We start from the raw sequence: 14,675 nt of genomic DNA, 5'->3' as shown, positions 1-14,675 counted from the left end.
GTAAACTCATAATATACTTATCATAGTCTGGGTTGGGGTTGGCCTCCCAGTTTTTGCCTTTTAGATCCGATTCTGGATCCCATATTAAACTGTAGGTCGACGTCTCACATAGCATTGCCAGAACAAACTTAAAAAGAATAGAGAGATGGAGTGGGGCGGAAACTGTGATTGTTCCTACATGTAATAGATGTTTCACTTGTTCCCAATATAACTTTAGAAGGCGTAAATATTCCCTTCTCTTCATCTGTGAAAAATCTTGGCGTCATACTTAACAAATATTTAACTTGGTCCGATCAAATTAACGCATCATGCAAGAAGGCTTTTGGAATTCTTCATTCTCTCAGCAAATTAAAAAACTTTTTACCAACACAGTTGAAAAAAAACTCTTGTTCAAACCCTAGTGGTACCACATTTGGAGTACTATGACACCGCCTTAACTGACGCTGATATACATTTACAAAAGCGTTTGCAGCGAGTACAAAATGCTTGTATACGTTTTATTTTTAACTTAAAATTCTCAAATCATGTTACGCCATTCTTTAGAAAGCTGCAATGGCTGAAGATGCAGCAACGGCGAAAATTGCACTCGTTGGTATTTTTCTACTGCTGTATAAAACACTTACTTTTACAGAACCTTCTTATCTTCTAAAACATCTTAATTTTTTTAAGCGATTTCCATGAGAGGGACACAAAATCACGTTTTAATAGCCAACTTGCAATTCCTATTCATAGATCAACTTATTCCTCCCAATCATATATAATTTCAACGTGTCGTGATTGGAATACTTTGCCAACCTCGGTACGTGAGTCAAAATCTTTAGCATCTTTTAAAAGTGCAGTTTATAATTTATTGTTATCGAAGCAGGGTTGAATGGACACAGAGACAGAAGAGCCAATAGAGAAGCTTGTCATAAAGATATGAAACTTAACACTTATTACATATTATAACATGTATGTACTTTCGTGTAGCACTATATTATATTTGTGTGTGTGTTCAAGTGACAGTCTGTTTCTTGTGTTTTTTTTTTTTACTTTCTTTTTTTTCTTTTGCTATTGTTAGCTATATATTCCTTGATTTTTCAATTTTGTGTCATGTTTAGGTGGTAGATAAGGCTACATCTAGCCTTAACCTCGACATGTAAAATAAGTCAAAATAAATAAATAAATAAAATAAAAGTAAATCTTATTATCCGCATTTTCTTGTTTCTCTCAAAAATTCACAAAATATCAATCTCTCTATGACTTACGGTTCCCGAGATAATACTCCTTAAATCTCCGGAAATCGGCCAATTTTTTGGCCAATATCTCGGGAACAGCAAGTCATAGGGAGATAATATTGGTGTTAATCAATACCTAAGAGGATGGTAAACATTTTGATGCCGACACCAACTGGTGGTCACTGGCCAAACCATTCGCCAGTTGGACAGTGGCCGCCGGTTACTATTTGGTACCAAATTGTTCACCATCCTCTTAGATGTTGATCAACACCAATATCATCTCTCTATGACTTACAGTTCCCGAGATATGGCTCCTTGAATCTCCGGAAATCGGCCATTTTTGGGCCAATATTTCAGGAATGGTAACAGTGACGCGATAAATTCCATCACTTTTTCAGATCGTTTTTGATGCTTTATCGAATGGAGGGCTCAAAATTGAAAAATTCACGAATAACAAACACACACACACACGCAGAGAGAGAGAGAGAGAGAGAGAGAGAGAGAGAGAGAGAGAGAGAGAGAATTGAGTAACGAACTTTTAAAGTTCGTTAAAAAATATTTATTCCTGATTAAACAGGAAAAATCAAATTTTAGTAACTTAAAGCCAGCAGTCACTCGCGAGAGATATAAAATTTTACCGCCACAAGATAAAGAGGGAAAAAAAATACTTATTTTTATACCCCTAGTATACAAGAAAAAAGACATTTGGTAAATTTTCTTTCCTTCGCTTGTAGCGATAAATTGCAATTTTAAGTTATGTGAATTCTCTCATGAGCCGTCACTGTGTAAATGTGTATTTAAAAAAAAAAGAAAGAAAAGGCATGAATAAACGTATTTAAAAAGCCAAAACACATAGGAAAAACAAGGAAAGAAAGTACACTGAAGATACGTCACGGCAACAGAAGTTCACATAGTTCTACGCGCTCCTCACAGATGGTGCTACCAGCTTGCTTAACAACGCGGTTTTCAATAAAATTCAACATGTTAAACTAGGAAGGGATTTCAATTTATCATCATCCTTAAGCTTTCCACTAAAGAAACAAATATATAAATATATAATTGTTTTCATGAAGAATAGCAGTCATACAGAAACTCTTAAGAGCCTTCATCCCGGCGAAATTAAAATACCGCTAATTTTACAGTAATTATGTGATATCTTCAAATAGATAAAAGATAATTGAAATATGGAAGAAGAGTGCCCTAGACAATATTATTTTGCGTGAGGTACCGTTATCACAAGTCACCTAGTGGCTTTCCGTTTTCAGCTGTTTAGAAACGCGAAAATAAATGCCGATTTTCAAAATGGCTCGAAATCGAAAGCAGATAAGTGAGTCGTGATAACGGTTTCTCATGTAAAATAATATTGTCTAGGGCGCTCTTGTTCCACATTTCGATTATCTTGTATGTATTTGAAGATATCACATAATTACTGTAAAATTAGCGGTATTTTAATTTCGCCGGGACGAAGACTCTTAATGCATGTTCTTAAATTTTTCTTCCGTTTTCTTTTTATCTTTTTGTCTTTCGTGTTTCATAAGTTCTGCACTGATTTTAGCTACGGCCTTATTCCGTAACGGTCTTTGCAACTAATCGCAACTAAAATATGAAATAAGTACTTATAAGTACAATGCCAACAATTGGAAACTAAAACATAAATTTTGTCTTGCATTGACGTAAAACCGGTACGGAGTGAATCTCATAGGATAATGGTTCCGAGAAGAAGAGAAATGAAATGTGTTAGTTTTACGTCCCACGATTAGGCCGGTTAGGCTAAAGAAGACGGTGACGATGAGAGATGAATGAAATAGTGGAATGAAGAAAGTGGGAGAACCCCGAGAAAACCCACACACACGGTGTTTGTCCACCACAAAGTTCACTTGGCGGGAGCATGGCTTGAACCCGGGACCCCAAACACCAGAGGTGAACGCTCTACCACAAAGCCACCGCGGCCTCTCCGAGAAGAAGAGGATGCTTATGACTTGACTTGGCAGATTTCTGAAACTCCAAACCGGAAAATTGTTAATGGCAATATTTTATCAAAAATTCTCTAGATAAATTTTTAACAAGACACATTCAGAATGAAAATATATAACGCACTTTTTTTTTCAAAATTGTGTAAGATTTATTCTTACACATCACTCAGAATTCAAACAAACTTACACTACATAAATATTGTTACGTACAAAGACAGTTCTTTTTTAATCTGTAGTACAATAATAATAATAATAATAATAATAATAATAATAATAATAATAATAATAATAATAATAATAATAATAATAATAATAATAATAATAATAATAATAATAATAATAATAATAGAGAAATCAGTCTGAGATATTTTAGTCTCAAAATTTGCTGTTCAGAAGGTCAAATTTGGTGTTCTAATTTCTCGATGTCGACCATAGTTGACAACTCGCGGTTGCAAGATCATAGATCCAAAATGTCACTAGATCATGAAGAAAATAGCTCTAGAAGTTGTTAAATAACTTCGTGTCTCCGACTGACCGGAACTACACTCGAAACTGGCCGGAACGCCGGGACAACTCCTCAAAACCGGGACGTCTGTCAAGCATACTTATGATGCAACTTACATCCTTAAAATTTTAGGGACGTTGAAGAAATGAGATTAGGGATGCGCACGAGACAAGATTTGTGGCTGTCTCGTCTCGAAAATGTGCTGTAAAAGTGATATCTCGACTCGATAAATGTATATTTTTCTATTGGAAGAGCCTTGTTTCGACTCGAATTTTGTCAGGAAAATCCTGTCTCGACTCGTCTCGTGCGCATCCCTAAATGAGATATTTTCAGCAAGTAGCAACTACAAATTTGTGTAGATGATGTATAAATTAATATTTTTATGGAAGAGAAGTCACGGTAGTTTAGTCACCAAGACGTCTACCAATTGGGGTTCGAGATTAGATACCTGGCGAGGTCGGGAATTTTCTTTTCTCATTATCCTCGTTTTAATTCGGTTCAGGGACTCATCTAGCCCTGTAAAAACAAGCACTAGCATCCAGTGTACCCCACCTTTAGGAATTGTTTCTATAGCGTGATATTTCCACAAATTAATATTGAAACCCGAACTGGTATTAGACTTCTACCACTCCCAGTTTCAGACTGGAAATTGAATATATTCTTGGGACGTTCATTACTTAATTCATAACAGAAAACAGCTTCTTGTTATATGATACCGTCTTTACTCTAAAGCGATCAACGGTGTCCTTACCGAAACAGAAATCGGTTCATTCCTCTATCATCAAATTGATTAGGTACTTTCCAATGAGATAGAGACATGAAACTATGCACAAAGGTACCTTATAATGACTTGAGTGTGGAAAAATTCCGAAATTTAAGAAATATGCCATTGAAATTTGTTTATAGGCGAAAAATTGTTCTTAACCAATTAGAAATCGGTTTGTTCGATCACTCATCAAATTGATTAGATACTTCTCAATGAGATAGACGTGAAATTCTACATAATTAAATAAAGATGTGAAACTCTTCATGAAGGTACCTTATAACGTCTTGAGTATGGAAAAAGTCCGAAATGTTTAATGGGCGAGAAACTGTTCATACAGTCAAAAATCGGAAACGGATTCCGTTATTCACGACATCATGTGCACAGTGGTAATATTGTCAGCTGTCCTGTGTCAAGTGGGCTGAGGCTGATACATACTGCCGTAAGTTTGGTGGTTCTGAACCCACACCAGGAAAGCTATTTTTCTTGGGTGAATATTTTTCCTTTGTCACATTCATTAATATTAAATATCTAATGAAATTAAATTGATAAGTAAGAGAGCGTAAAGGTGGGGATATTTAGAATTAATGAAGTTTTCCAAGGAAATGATGTATCCAATTGTTCGACTTTTATATGAAATATGTTGGTGGTCAGGGGTGAATCAAGGAGCGGGCAACCCGGGAGACTCCCCAGGGAGTCACCGTTAAGTGGCACCAAAACCAGCCTCTTAAGAATAATTGATTTATTACATAAATACTTATAATGCACAGTAACTAGCATATATTACCCGCTTCGCTGGGTTGAAATAAATAATTTAAATGCAGATCTTTGTGTTGTATGGCTGAATTTGGATCTATGATGCATCGAATCGAAAATATCAATGTTCATCTTACTGACCCCCAAAATTACGGATTCAACACTGATATTGCTCATTTTCGATCATTTTAATGTATGTCACCCTCCTCATCCCCCAAGTGTCGGGGCTGAAAATGGATTAAAGAGGATCAGACGTGTCACTATTCATCTCGACAACCGCAAGAACTATAGATTCAACACTAATATCGGTCATGTTGACCATATATATATATATTCCTCTCTCCGCCATGTTGCGGGGCATAGCATCGGAAATGTAATCGTTGATCTCAGCGACCCCAAAAAATGTGGATTTAGCACTAATAACGGTCATTTTCGATTATTTTTGAATATCTCTTCCTCCCCCAAGTTGCGAGTTTGAATTTGGATTTAAACAGATTCGAAAGCATCACTGTTCATCTAGGGGATGCAGAAAACTATAAATTCGACACTGATAGTGGCCATTTTCAATCATTTTTATCGTCCCTCTCTTCCGTGCTGCGGCACACGGCATCAGAATTGTCACTGTTAATCTCAGCTACTCCTAAAACTATGGATTCGACACTAATATTAGTCATTTTCGATCATTTTAAATGTTTATCCTCCTCCCCTACGTTGTACTCTCTCCCTCCCCAACTATCAGGGCTGAACTTGGATTGAAACAGCATCAGAAGTTTCACTGTTGCTCTCATCGATCCCGAAAACTATGGATTCAGCACTAATATCGGTCATTTTTGATCATCTTTAAATTTCTCTCCCCCTCCTCCTCCCCTACATTGCATCGTCAAAGTGAATAGCCTACAGTAATGCCTGTCCCTAAGCTCATGTATGTTGAAAATTTGATTGAGATCGGTCGGGTGGTTCGAGAGTGATGAAGTCACAAAACAGTCATTTTTATTTTATTTTACATATATCTCCCCCACCCCCTCCCCTACGTTGACTAGTCAAAGTGAAACTATAAAAACAGTCAAGGCCCGACCCTCATATATGTTGAAAATTTGATCGAGATTGGTTGGATAGTTCAAAAGTTATTAGGTTTTATTCGTTTTTATTTATATGTCCCCCTCCCCTCCCCCAACCCTAGAATCTACCGTTAAAGTGAAATTACAAAAATGGTTCCAGATTTGAACCTCATGCATCTCGAAAATTTGATCAAGATCGATCAATTGGTTCAGGAGTTATTAAGTTTAATTTTTTATACCCGTTCCTATCACCACGACATGGCGCGTCCTCAGGTTGCAGATCGAGGAGAAGGCCTCTAGATATAGAGGTTAACTGCGAATATACTGAATAAGCAGTCGCGGACAGCCGACTAGGAGTGGTCCTCCAGCTTGCGGGTTTGGGTAGGGCTAACAACCTCTTCCTGTAAAAAAAAAAAAAAAAAAAAAAAAAAAAAAAAAAAAAGCACTTGTTCAGAAATATTCACAAAAGCCTCGGGCAAGGACTGATAAAATTACGCTGGCTACAAAATCCGAATGAAATGATTAAACAAAATTTCGCAAATATCAGGCAGGAAACTTCCAAAACTTTTAGAACAAAGAAACGCGATTTTCTGAAAGCTAAAATTAAGGAACTTGAAGATAATAGTAAAAATAAAAACATACGGGATATGTATAAGGGAATCAACGAATTTAAGAAAGGCTATTAACCTCGTGCTTATATATTACACACTCACATACACGGATAGCATGGATAGCACTCACATACACGGTACATTTCTCACTGACACGGATAGCATCTTAAATAAATGGAAAGATTTCTTTGACGATTTGCTTAACATGCAACCAAAAACTAGTGTGCGTGGAGAAAAGGAGATACACAACGCAGAACCGTATATTCTAGAACCCAACCGAATAGACGTAGAAATCGCTATAAAGAAATTAAAGAAACACAAATCTCCGGGTGTAGACGAAATTCCGGCTGAGTTAATTTTAGCTGGAGGCGAAAAATTGTGGAACAAGATTGGAACAAGGAAGAATTGCCACAAGAGTGGAAAGAATCAATCATTGTTCCAATCCACAAGAAAGGCGACAAAACTGACTGTAATAATTATCGAGGCATTTCTCTTCTGTCAACATCCTATAAAATCCTTTCAAATATTCTGTTAGCAAGACTGACCCCATACGCAGATGAAATTATTGGAGATTATCAGTGCGGATTTAGACGAAATCGATCAACTATCGACCAAATATTTACCATTCGCCAAATACTCGAAAAAATGTGGGAATACAATACCCCGGTACATCAACTATTTATTGATTTTAGAAAGGCGTACGATTCGGTTAGGAGAGAGACATTATACAACGTTCTTGCAGAACTTGGAATACCGAGAAAGCTAATTAGATTAATGAAGATATGTTTAAATGAATCCCAAAGTAAAGTCCGGGTAGGAAAATTTTTGTCCACGAGCTTTCACTTCGAAAATGGCCTGAAACAAGGAGATGCGTTGTCGCCATTATTATTTAACTTCATTCTGGAATACGCTATAAGGAAAATCAAAGATAGCAACCAGGGCCTACAGTTGGACGGTATTCACCAGGTTATGGCATATGCTGATGATGTAAATTTAATAGGAGATGATAGGAGAACATCGAAAGAAATGCAGAGATCTTATTAAACGCTTGCAGGGACATGGTTTTAGAAGTAAGTGCAGAGAAAACTAAATACATGGAAGTGCGTCGGTACCGGAATACAGCAAATTATGGATGCGTTAAAATATTAAATAATACTTTTGATAAAGTGGATAGTTTCAAATATCTAGGATCAATATTAACAGAGGAAAATCATATTCACGGAGAAATTAAATGCCGACTAAAAGCAGGGAATTCGTGTTACTATTCGGTTCAAAATCTCTTGTCGTCGCGAATTCTGTCGAGGAATTTGAAATTTAAAATATACAAAACGATAATCATGCCTGTTGTTCTGTATGGCTGCGAAACATGGTCACTTACCCTGAGGGAAGAACATAGACTGAAAGTATTTGAGAACAAGATCCTGAGACGAATATTCGGACCCAAGAGGAACGAGAATGGGGAATTGCGGAAACTTCATAATTTATATGGTTTACCCAACATTGTAAGGGTCGTCAAATCTAGGAGGCTTAGATAGGCGGGTCATGTAGCTAGAATGGAAGAAAGTAGAGACGCTTTCAAAGTCTTGACTGGAAGACCAATCGGAAAACGACCATTAGGAAGACCTAGGTGCAGATGGGAGGACAATATTAAGATGGATCTCGCAGAGATTGGAATACAAAGTAGAAACTGGATGCAGTTAGCTAAGGATAGAAGTCAGTGGAGAGCTTTTGTGAACGCGGCATTGAACCTCCGGGTTCCATAGGCCATAGAGTTAGTTAGTTAGTTATACTCTCTCCCCCTCCCCTCAGTTTTACCATCAAAGTGTATAGCCGAAAACCAGCCCAGCGTTGAATCTCATCCATGTTACAAATTTGATCAAGGTCTGTCTGGTAGTTCAGGAGATTTAGAGTCACAAATATAGTGATTTTAAATTTTATATATATCTAGACTAGCCTTTGGCTAGCTGGGGACTCCGCCCCCAGACCCCCGAGTCTGTTCGAACTACAGCCTCGCACCCCTTGAACGCACAATTCTATCGTTTCTTTTCCTATTTCAACTACCTAAAAGGTAAGATTGTGTATCCCAAAAAAACGCACATTTAAATAACATGGGAATTTCTTTATCCCCTTTAGAACCCTAAAAATTAAAAATATTCGCTTTCGGCAATTTTCTTGTCGGTCGATTGGAAGGCTACAATCATTCCAAATTTCATCATTCTAATCCTGACGGAAGTGCCTAAACATTTTGGGGTTGTAGAAGACGTCCCATATAAATAACATGGGAAAGATTTTTCAGTTCCCTATAAAACCACTCTAAATTTGGATTTTTATTTTTATTTTTACAGATTTACTTAGGTAGTGCTAATGAAAACGTACAAGCATACCGAATTTCATGTTTTTATTCCAATTCTAAGTACCTAAAACATAAGATTATAGGTCCAAAAAAGACCCATTTAAATAACATGAGGAAAATTTGCATCCCCTCTTTAGACCCCATAAAAATTAGAAATTCACTTTTGGCAATTTTCCTGTGGGTTAGTTACGGAAAGCTACAATCATGCCAAATTTAATCATTGTAGCCCTACAGGAAGAGCTCAATAATTTATGTCAGCTCATGTAGTTTTCTATATACTTAAGATAGATATAAATTGACATACATTTCATTTGTCAATGCTTTATCTATCTTATGGTATATTTACTTTAACTTAAACATTGAGCTCACTGTATAAAAATGGTATTAAAAGAGAAACATTCAAAATGGCCTTATTACCCGCATGGTAGGTAAATAAGGTCCACTATTTGAAAAGTAAAATTTTACGACCTGAGAGACCACTGGAACTCAATTAACACCTAATATTTTTACAGTACTTTAAATACTAATTATAAAAGGACATTTAGTAACAATATGGATATGAAATGATAAGGATATAGGTACTCTTCCATGTGTTATGCAATCTTTAGTTAAGTCGTGGCAACTAACTGAATTTTAAAGAATAAGCTTGAACATATAATAAACAAGTCACTATTGGAAACAGAGTTCACAATAACTTTCAACAACATTTGCACTTGATAACACTTGTAGCAAATGAATTCCTCATCATCGGCAACGACCAAGACAAAGCATTCGTCGTGTGCCCATACACCGCACCCTTACAGCTTCGCATGTCACCGATCCATTCTTTGGCGCATAATGAACAATATCACGATACTCGAACACTCAGAGCCGCACGAAAATGTGGAAAACGTGCTTAGAATATACCCAAAACAGTGGTATCAGCCATTCGCATGCATTATAATTAGAGATTCGCATTATGAAAGACACCAATGTAGAACTCGAACCTGCGAGGCCCCCATAAGTCAACAACTAGGCCCGAACATGATAGACCGCCCTGCTGCAGAGGATGACATTGGCCAAGAAAGAATATCAAACTAACACACATTCAAGTTGCCAGTTTCTAAGCATGTTACAACGTATACATGTTTTGTAGGGTAATGAGGGCCAGTAGATTTTGGAGGGCCTTATTTAGCGACCATGTACTCGTCACTTTATAAATCATTATTTACAAATAGGGATGCGCACGAGTCGAGACAGGAATTTCCTAACAAAATTCGAGTCGAGATACGGCTCTTCCAATAAAAAAATATACATTTTTTTTTAGTCGAGACATCAATTTTAAAGCACATTTTCGAGACGAGACAGCCACAAATCTTGTCTCGTGCGCATCCCTATTTACAAACATGTTTCGGACTAAAATGAAGTAACTACCATCCCAAATACTAAACACTATGATCATCACAAATATGCAAGATATTTTGCGTTAGCATGATTCTACACACAAGAGGTGAATTTATCTTGCCTCTGTAAATTATATCAACACATGGAAACTGACTTCTCGATGATTCAATACTGCCAGCGTTCCGTCTAATCACGGACAGGAAGACAAGCTCTCTCAAGCAGGCATTGGGTGAGTAATCGTTACTTGCGACATTGCCAGATTTCTCCTACAGTGCTTCTAACATAGGAAATTTTGCACTGGGCCTTATTTCCTTCCGGGCCTTATTTGCCGCAAGTACCTTGTTCAATAAATGCTGTAACAAAAGAAATACTGACCAAAGCTTCAACATACACACACACACATACACACACACACACACACACACACACACACACACACACACACACACATACAGCATTTAAACTATAATGTGTTACAGTTTGAGATATCTAACATATTCTTCATCAGACATTACATATATATAGATAATGTCTATATAGTGTCTGAAGAAGGATATGTTAGATATCCGAAACTGTAACACATTATAGTTTAAATACAGCGTGTCTTGAAGATTTGGTCAGTGTTTCTTTTGTTACAATATCAAATCTAAAGCCATGGATTCGATATTGCTTTTGTTTATACATATCGGTATATAAATAATAATAATAATAAAAACACAATGTAATTGATGCCATATGAATAGATTTAAGTACTAAATATCATCATACCTATATCATGCATTTGAGTATTAATTTTTCTTTTTTGAATATGGGTTTAAAATATTAAAATCAATGTAATGAAATGTAAAATATAGGCTAGGAATAGAGGCGCCAAAAAGTCACTTTGACCGGATGAAAATTTTGCCTTTGTCTGTTCCTGTTGGTGGCAAATATAATTAAGTTTACAAGCTATTTAAAAGGTGTATATCATTGAAAGGAAAACCTCAGGATGTATGAAACTGCGGAACATGTTTGTCATGTAATGAACTCCGGAATTTCGTAATGTGGAAGGGTAGAGAACAACTCAGCATGTCTGGTGATGTAGCATCGAGAATTCAGAATCAACGATTTTTTATGCCTGTTGAAACTCTTCGAAACGAACACTGAAACTTGGCGCGAGGTGTCAAGGAATATGATGTTAAGGAGCCTTAGAGACAGTGGAGGTGGGCGTGCTGGGTTTGGAGTCACCACCGCCTTAGAAATATCAACTTCGCTAGCCCGTCGTTGGTCGCGCTTGCGAAAGTCATATCGTTAGTCGCGGGTGAGTGCGGCGCTCACCTTTAATTGGCTACCGCACTGTTAATGTTTTTAAGTTGTATGTTTCATCTTTTTGTTTTATTTTATTTTTTATGTTTTTACAAAAGGTTTCTAAATTATTCACCAATATATCTATATGTTTTTCACTCATTCACATTAATTTACACACTGAAATATTAATCTACATACTGGTATTGTTCTAACTGGTGACCTACCGGGCTGTATCTATAATAGGTGATCTAATCTCACCTATTAGGAATCCTTTCAACTGATTAGGTAAGGTCAGCAGTTAGAAGAGACAGGTGACCTACCGGCCTGCATCTATAACAATAGGTGACCTAAGTTAACCTAACCTAAGCGGTATTCTTCCAACTGGTTACGTCATATATTGCTATAGATACAGCTCGGTAGGTCACCAGTTAGAAGAAATACAGCTTGGTAATTTACCAGTTGGAAGAATACCAAAATTTCTTCCAAAATTTGTAAGTATTCATTATGCGACATAGGATTCATATAGGATGTCCTACATACAAATGCATGTAGTATATTCTACAAATAGCTATTGATTTTGTTTCTAAAAATATCTTCCTAAATTTCACCGAGTATATTTGTATATTTTCCACTCATGTTATACATAAACGTACATATTGGAAGAAGAATTTCTTTTATCAAAATGCATATAGGCATATAAAATTTCACATTCTGCTACATACACATGCGTATTATATATTCTACAAGTAAAGATTTCTGCATAATCCAATTATGTCTATCACCATAACACGACAATTGAAAGAAAATGCTATCTCACATACATAATTCTGCTTACATAATGCCTGCATTATCAATGATAATTGTCATACGCTTGATGTGTAATTCTCTCAATCTACATGACGTTTTCACCAAATTCTACATGACAGTCCTTGAACAGTGTAATCGTGTGTTCACCGCAAATAGCCTGTAGGCACTTAACACACCTTGAAGTCGTATTTCTGTTTTTCTTTTTAGGGCAAAAACTGCACTTTACTCGTGCTCTAATTGGAGGAGATTCTTCGTTGCTATTTTGTCCACATACGTTTTGAATTTTCATCCGAAGATCAACATGAATTCCCACATATGCAGCTCTATTTGCAATGTGAGGTTGTGTCAGTTCCAAGGCTAATTTCTTCAAGTACTGCCTACACGCCATAGAATCTCCTGTGTTTAACTTGTATATTGTCTGAGAATTTATGCCAGCAATGTCCATTGTACTGAAGAAAACACGAAGAGGCCATCGAAAGCAGATTCTGGACACAGAATATTAAGCTTTGAGTTCGTCCACAACATCTACACCACCCTTCGTAACGTTATAAAACGTTATAACCTCTGGCTTAAGTTTGTCACCTGACATTTCATCAATTTCATCACCATCGTGCATACTTGAGATGAGTATCGCGTTATTGTATTTCCGCGGCACATAAGAAACAATCACTGCTTCTACTCCAAAGACAAACAGGCTGCTATATTCCGGCCTGGTTCTTGTGTTTACCATTATCGGTGGGATTTCCTTTTTATTTTTTCTCAGAGTGGCAACAACTCTAAGGTTGTATTCTCTGGCAAGTTCATTTACAAGACTAACGGAGGAGAACCAATTATCCATTGTAATATAACGTCCAGTGTTAATAATTGGCTGCGCCTGTCGTTTCATTACATTACCTGCTGAACTGTCGACACTAAACGGTCCATTGGGCTGTTTTCCCGCATATATTTCCATGTTACTTGTGTAAAACATACGCGAATCGACGAGAGCAAATATTTTGATATCATACTTGCAGGTCTTTTAAGGCATATATTGTAGTAACGGACAACGTCCCTGAAAACCTTCGAGCATCTCGTCTGTAATTACATACTCAGATGTACTGTACCACTTCTTACATCTCTCCACAAAACCCTCAAAATATTCTCTGATAGGAGTTAGTTTGTCGTGCACTTTTCTCTCGGATAACTTTTTAATATCATCAAAGCGAAGAGCTCTCAAAAGAGGATAAAACCTGTTATAACACATCACAATACGAAAATGTTCTGGTGCTGTGCCGTCTGTTTCCCATAAATCTGAGACCTGCTGGCGAGAGGGTTTCACTTGACCTGCTAAATAAAGGATACCAAGCAATGCTTTCACCTCAATAGGATCAAAGTGTCCAAAACATCTCTTTCTCGAGATTACTTTTTTCTCAATTCTGCCAATTTTATGTTAGTATATGCTACCAATCTGTCAATCACATCACCCGGAAAGAATAACTGAAAACACTCTACTACACTTTTAGCTTTTCTTGCGTCACCTTTTAGGCCCGGAAGATGGAGAACAATGTTCTTTTTACTCGCGAGTTTTTGGGCGAGCGTGGACATTCCACGAAGTCACATTGTCGCGACCATAAATTACTGCACCATTTATTGTTTGTCGTCTTCTTCTCCAGCTGAAGTTTCATTTGCACTGTCTTGGTCAATGTTTTCTTGTTCTCCTGCATCGCTGATTTCATCATCCGACTGTAAGGCCCTCAGAATTTGGTTCCGATGTATCTGGCTGTAGAGAATCCCTCCTCTGAGTCATCGGAAACCTTCAACAACCACTGTGCAATTTGCAGGTCACGTTTATCCATTGTAAAATCCGCGAACGAATGTGAAAAACATACAACGCCGTTGGTCGCGGGTGAGCGGTGCGCTAACTGTTATTGTCTGTCTGTACAAAACAAGCGCTTTCTCAGAACTAACACGTCATAACCACAG

At 37.1% G+C, this 14,675-nt stretch overlaps 1 protein-coding gene across 1 annotated transcript; it reads right to left on the bottom strand.

Moving 5' to 3' along the window:
* Positions 1–13,212: 13,212 nt before the first annotated feature.
* Positions 13,213–13,665, bottom strand: LOC145674201 (uncharacterized). Its single transcript, XM_081744033.1, has one exon. It carries the CDS (start codon positions 13,663–13,665, stop codon positions 13,213–13,215), a length of 453 nt encoding a protein of 150 aa, XP_081600159.1.
* Between the last annotated feature and the right edge of the window lie 1,010 nt (positions 13,666–14,675).

The sequence above is a fragment of the Thermobia domestica genome, chromosome 17 (assembly GCF_964235325.1).
Source record: "Thermobia domestica chromosome 17, izTheDome1.hap1.1, whole genome shotgun sequence".
NCBI lineage: Eukaryota > Metazoa > Arthropoda > Insecta > Zygentoma > Lepismatidae > Thermobia > Thermobia domestica.
This window is presented reverse-complemented; position numbering and strand designations above follow the sequence as displayed.

Excerpts from the sequence above, each read along its gene's own strand:
- LOC145674201 (XM_081744033.1), bottom strand. The coding sequence starts at position 13,665 with ATGGAAATATATGCGGGAAAACAGCCCAATGGACCGTTTAGTGTCGAC.